The 6,663-nt window shown below is 39.7% G+C and overlaps 1 protein-coding gene across 1 annotated transcript; it reads right to left on the minus strand.

Moving 5' to 3' along the window:
• Window positions 1-277: 277 nt before the first annotated feature.
• Window positions 278-3,831, minus strand: LOC114173389 (elongation factor-like GTPase 1). The gene has a single exon (XM_028057753.1). The coding sequence runs from the start codon at window positions 3,624-3,626 to the stop codon at window positions 546-548; it is 3,081 nt and encodes a 1,026-aa protein (XP_027913554.1). The 5' UTR covers window positions 3,627-3,831; the 3' UTR covers window positions 278-545.
• Window positions 3,832-6,663: the final 2,832 nt, after the last annotated feature.

Below are 6,663 nucleotides of genomic sequence, written 5' to 3' on the forward strand. Positions count from 1 at the left end.
CTTACTCGTTTAATACTTGTGAACCATGGGAATATAGTTTTGACAATGAACTTAATACTCATTGTCTGAATAGTCTTCATAAAGCAATCAACTATGACAGTATAGTTTTGACATTTGATACTTGTGAACCATGGCAATTTAGAAAGAAATCACAGCAAGAAAAGATGAAAAGAATGTAAAATGGTCAATTTGTGCCTTCAAAGGCTTAGGAATTGATTGTCAGATGAGTGAAACAGATGCATGGTAAATGAATATAACACCACAGCCAGTATATTGCTACCGATCTAAAGTCAAATTCCATTTTCCAGAACATAAGAAAAGCCAAACCATACATACATTGAAATGGAACATTATATTTTACTCAAAATATAAAGTCATCATAAATTTGATTGTATTCTATGTAACAAAACTTTGGTGAAGCTACAAATAAATAAACTCACAATGCAAAATTGTTCCTAACGGTACAGTACATGAAGTATGAGTTACACATATTCCACAACTACATGTTCTCGTAACAGCTAAGGAGACAACTGTAACGAGAAGTCTCAGACTTTACGAGCCAGTGTCCTCTGCTTGGTTCCATGCTGCACAACCTTTTCCTCCACAGGAAGGCCCTTGCGACGCCTGACGGCATCAATTAACTTTCTTGCGGTGTTTGGAAGAACACTAGAACCATCTCCAAACTCTTCAATTTCCTCTTCTGTTTTAGGTACAAAGAAAGGATCCTCAGAAAGTGCTTCCCAGTGGCTAAGGACAAGAAGTGCACTTGCAGCACCAGAAGTCCACCTTCTAAGCTCATCCGCAAAACCAAAGCTCTCAGAAACAGGAACATATGCATGGACAGTGAAGAAAGGGGAACCTTCTTGCATCTCTTCCTTCAAAATTCGGGCCCTTCTCCGGGAAAGTACAGCATACATGGGACCCAAATATTCAGTAGGTGTATTCAATTCACAGAAGTACATTGCTTCTACAAGCCGTGGCTTATTCTGAAGCACAGCTGCTCTACATGCATCTTTGACAGTTGCTATTACCTGCCCTGCAAAGATGCCATACTGCTCAGATTGCTGGGGCATTTCAGATTCATCACTATGCCCTGAAAATGGAGATATGCGAGCCTCAACAACAAATGCCAAACCCCACATAGGTTCATCACACAAGGGTCCGGCTGAAGTGGCCAGTTGGAACCCAGATATTACACTACTCTCAAGGTTTTCAGCGTCAATATACACAGCTTGGTTTGCAGTTGAAGACCTCTCAGCAACTGAGTCACTGGTAGTAGAATCGGCCACAAAACCCAACCTCTCTGACACATGAGAACAACCCCGTATTAAGACAGAACTGTCGGTACTCTCTGCTTTGATATCAGGAGTGAAGAGTAGGTTAGGACCAATCTGCCTTGGTCCAAGTGCCCATATCCTCCTCAAAACCTTTAGCCACTTCAGTTTACATTTCTCAGCATGGTCCTTGTCGTCTTCATTCCTGCTCAAAATATCACCCTCCACTGCATCCAATATGCGTTTTTTTAGCACTTCAACTGGATTTTCATTTTCAAGAATACTTGGTCTCTGGGTTTCCAAACTTTTTAAGGTATGCCCCGAGTTAACTCCAATGATATCTGCAAGTAAATCGGAGCTTTCATCGAGCACCTTTGTCAGAGAAGGTAGAAGTTTCATCACCTGCACCCGAACAACACATCTTCCATTGGGTGTTGTTTTTTCAACATAATCTGATCTCCTGCTAAGAACTTTCAAATTTTCCATCACGTTCAATACCTCTCCCTCGATGGTTTCTTTGTAGGACACTAGAGGTGGAGAAACCTCCAAGCTTACCTTCGCAAACCTATCCTTCAAATCCTTTATGCATCTCTCAAGATGAACTTCTCCAGCAGCAGCAAGAACATGCTCTCCCCTAGAAGACACTGTGACCTCAACAAACGGATCTGCTCGATTGAGAAGCCTCAAGCCCTTGAGCAACGCACCCACATCAGCAGGGTCGGACGGCTCAATCGCAACCCTCAAAGTCGGGGCAACTTGGAATGCCATACTCGAAAAAGGCCAACAATTCCTAGTAGAAGAAAGTGTAGCACTCTTCAATATATGCTGCCCAAGACCTCCAATGGCAACAATATTCCCTGCCTTGGCAGATGTCACAACTTTCAACCCTTGCCCCATCATCAAATACAACGATTTCAACTCAGCCTCCTGTATATGCTTCTGCATCGATTCTCCTTTCAACGGATCATACAACGCAGAAAGCACAAAAACTCTCTGCCCCGCATACAAAACCCCACTAAAAATCCTAGCAAAAGCAAGAAAGCACTCATCGGAATCACCCTCCCCTTCATCACCATAACCATTGCCAACCTCCCCCCTCTGTCCGGGCACCATCTTAACCGGCAAAGCAAACATCTTCGACACGAAAGCCACACAAGGAACCTCATCCCCACTTTCACACCCCTCCACCGCCTTCCTCGCCATCTCCGCCTCCTCCACCACCCGCTCCTCCACCACATCCCCAACAACCTCCCTTTTCGGAATCAACCTCGATATCCGAAACGCCTGTGCCGCAACCGGGTCCGGCAGACATCTAACCACCATCGACAAAACAGCGTCTGACAGCGGAAGCCACCGGCTCATAACCGCCTGCAGCACGACCTTCACATCCTTATTCTGCAGCTCGCGCGGTGGCACCGACAAACTAAACGACCTAATAACTTTCTCCACCAGCCCCTTGTCCCCTTCCAAGGCCCCCTGATAAACCTGCCACAAGGGTTCCAACACAAACTGAACAAACATAGGTTTCTTATTAGCACCAGCACCTTTCTTCCCCACAATCATCTTCGTCTTAGGGTTAAAATACCTAGGTCCCCACAAGGCTCTCAATAACGCATTCACACTTGCACCAAGCTTGGACGCATATATCTCCGCAAACTCACGAATCCCAAATCCCCACCCGTCTAAGGCGCAAGCAAATATAACATTCCCCTTCTGCGGCTGAAAAACGTCCTCGTTATCGTCGTAATCCTCCAGAGTCTCACCAGTGCTGCCGACGGTTCCGGTGCCGGCGAGGAGAGAATCGACGTCGGAGAGGTATTTTTCTGACTTGTAAGCGCTGACTATTCCGTTGACCTCGTGCACGATTCGCAATAGGCGCGTGTAGGCTTCGGAGGGAGTGAGTTTGAGTTCGGTGATCAAGCGATCGAGTTTGTTGAGAACGAGGCAGGGGATAAGGCGCTCGATCCAGCACTGGCGGAGGACGGCGTGCGTCTGGATGTGGACGCCCTCCACGGCGTCGACCAGGAGGAGCGCCCCGTCGCTGAGGCGCGCCGCCGTGGAGACCTCGCTGCAGAAGTCGATGTGACCAGGGGAGTCAATGAGGTTCACGGCGTGGCCGCGGTAGCGGAGGAGGATGGAGGAGCTCTTCATGGTGATGGCGCGTCGTTGCTCCTCGTCGAGGTAGTCCATGAAGCGGACGCGCCCGGCGAGCTTCGGGTGAACGACACCGCCGCCCGCCGCCGCAATTAGGTGGTCGGCGAGGGTAGTCTTGCCATGGTCGACGTGCGCGAGGATGCAGATGTTGCGGATTCGATCGCGGTCGCAATCGCCATCCGAACTTCCCTCCTCCATTTTCGAATCTGAAGAAGCACTTCAAGAAAAAATTGGTAAAAGGACGCAGAAGTTAGAGACAGCGGCTTCTGTATAACGCGCGTTTGCCGTAAAACGACGTCAATCCAAACGTGCCGCCAATATATGATAAACCCTAAAACGCCAATTTCAATGAGAAAGAAGAAGGTCTATATATCTTCTTTATTCAACCATAAACTATTATATCTGCATCTGTGTTTTTTTTCTCTGCTATATAAGTTAGATGTAATTATGGTTTTAATAATTTAAATTCGAAAATATATTTATCTAAATTTGGGGACCCAATATAGTTTTAAGTTAGGATAGGCAATCTCTCATCTTCACAATTATGCAAAATTAATAATTACTTAAAATAAGAATGATTTATTATTGATTTTAATAAGACATTAAAAACAAGATTACGGGATAAACGTTCTATAATCAAGAAGTTGCTTTTTAGAGAAAATATCTCATTTATTATGATTAAAAATTATAATATTAACAACAAAATGATTTTTATTCTAATTCTTTTACTCTACTACTAATTTTAGTGTATGTTGTCTTTTGTATTGCTCTATTCCTTATTCCTTGTATCTTAAGAATTCTTTTATGGAATTTTAAATCGTTTTATATTTATTTTTAATCATAAATCAAATTTTGTTATAAACATTTTGTTTTTTCCTTTCCTAAAAGTTTTCTTTTTTTACAAATATTCAAAATTAAGGGTAGACTTTTTATAAACCGGAGAGTTCATCAAATTTGCATAAAAAGACCTAAGACATTGTGATTTTAATATTTTTTTTTTCCTTCAAACAAACGACTCCTTTTCTAAAACTCATTTGATGTTTATAAGGATCTGAGTTGTTATTAGAATGAGAAATAAATTCGCTGGATCAAGGTTCACGAAGCTTAAAGTAAATTAAAAAAAAATGAGACCTTTATTTAAATTTTTTTAAATTTTTTTTATGTAAAATTATTTATTAAATTATTATAATTAATTGTATTTAATGTTTTTTTTAATAAATAATAAAATTAATTTCTTTAATCATTCTTGAGACATTATTAATTTTAAATAATAATCCATTAATTATTATAAAATTGAGAGTAACAAACAATAAACATAAAATTATCGATCTAAACCGCTAGAATGATCAAAACAAAAACAAAATTTTCAACGGATAAATGACATTTATAAACTTGAGAAGAGTTCTTCTTTATGATTTTTATTACGAAAAAAGGTAAGGGTTTTTTTTTTATTTAAACTCGAATTATCTTTCTTAGAAAAACCTAACTTTGAACATATATAATTTAGATTTGGATCTTATTTTTCTATCACATTTGCGGTTTTTTAATTTTTATGCTCCAATTATTTTGTTATCCATTAAAAGACTAAATCCTAATCTAATTAATATTTTGTAGAAAAAATTTGGTTCCTCGTCATGATATATGCAAAAAAACTCTCGAAACCATGTTAGAATAGTGATCCAAACCCCACTTTTGCTCAACCTGATTGTTGACATGTGAAGCCAGGGTGGTGTGTCTCATGAAGATTTGATGAAGCTTTGTTGAACTACTTGGAGCCATTACCTTGGAATAATGACTAATTGATGAAATTATGAAGATTTGATGATATTCAAGTTGCACAAGCCTTGAATGCATGCCCTCCACATGGATCAATCATTAGGAAAGAATGCTTGATGTTTGTAATTCACTTTATAGACCTTGTAGCATAAGTTAGATGTATTTGGTCTTTATTGTGTTTTTTAATCTGCTGAAATATTTTTCAACAAGTTAAAATGTGTCTTTTAATCTGTTGAATGGATTTTCAACACATTAAAAGGTTAGCTGTAGTAGTCTTAAATTTTGACTTATTCAATCAGTTGATTTATTTTTTAATCGACTGATTTCACTTAAGTCAAATAAAATCAACCAATTGATTTGAAAATCAACCTATTGAATTTCATAACAGTTTAACTATAAGTGTTGTGATTTTTGAAAGAGAGGACTTGATCATTTTTTAGCGTGAAACTGTTCTGGAAACCTTGGAAATCTCTCTCTTTCGTGATCATTCAGACTACAGCTATTGAAGATTGATCTTGGATTAATTCTTAGAGCTTTTGGATTGTGTTTGAAGCTTGGATAAGGTCTTTGTGATAGGCAGGGTTGTGCTACCTGTAAGACCCGTGAAATTTAATTAATTAAATAAATAAATAATTAATAAATACGGGAGGGAAAAGCATTTATGACATTAAATTATGATTGGTATGACGTGGAAAAGTACTAGCTCAAATGGTTGAGAGTACTTAATTGTGTGAGAGGACTTGGGTTCAAGTCCTATGTATGCCAATTTTATGTTATTGTTGGTTATTATTTTAAATATATGTTAATCATGCGATGGATTAATATGATATTTGAATTATGTTTGTTAGCATGAAATGTGAATTTGGTTGAATGGTTTGGCTTTGAGTTTGGCATGGCATGATTGTGGGATCAAACCTTGGTAAACCCAAAGTAAATTTTCTTTTTGCTAATAATTCTCTTAGCATGAAGGTGGAAGGACATAGAAACCAAAAGGGAGAACATTGGTGATCATTGGGGTCTCTCAAGCAATCCAATTATAAGCAAAAGGATCCAAGTTAGGGGAGTTATTTTATTAATTTCATGAATAGTATGATAGCATGAATGTGTGATCGCTGTTGTATTTGTGAGTTTCTGATTTTTGGAAAATTTCCAGAAACCGCCTGGCGGGCTATACATAGCCGCTAGGCGGCTCATACCAATTTGAGTGTTTTCTGGGTTCCTGGAGGAACCGCCTGGCGGTGAAGCCCTGTATCGCCAGGAGACACGAGTTTGTAACCATGTTTCTGGGTTTCTCTATTGAACTGCCTGGCAGTGATGAATTTCCGCCAGGCGATGCGAGTCTGTTAGGCTCGATTTTCTGTGATTTTGGGTGTTTTGGATTGAGTTGATCAAGGAAAACAAGAGGGGTAGTGGTTAAGGGATGATCTAACTTGATTGTAATTGATTTATAGCGTAATGA

This window comes from Vigna unguiculata, chromosome 2 (genome assembly GCF_004118075.2).
Source record: "Vigna unguiculata cultivar IT97K-499-35 chromosome 2, ASM411807v1, whole genome shotgun sequence".
In the NCBI taxonomy this organism is placed as follows: Eukaryota; Viridiplantae; Streptophyta; class Magnoliopsida; order Fabales; family Fabaceae; genus Vigna; species Vigna unguiculata.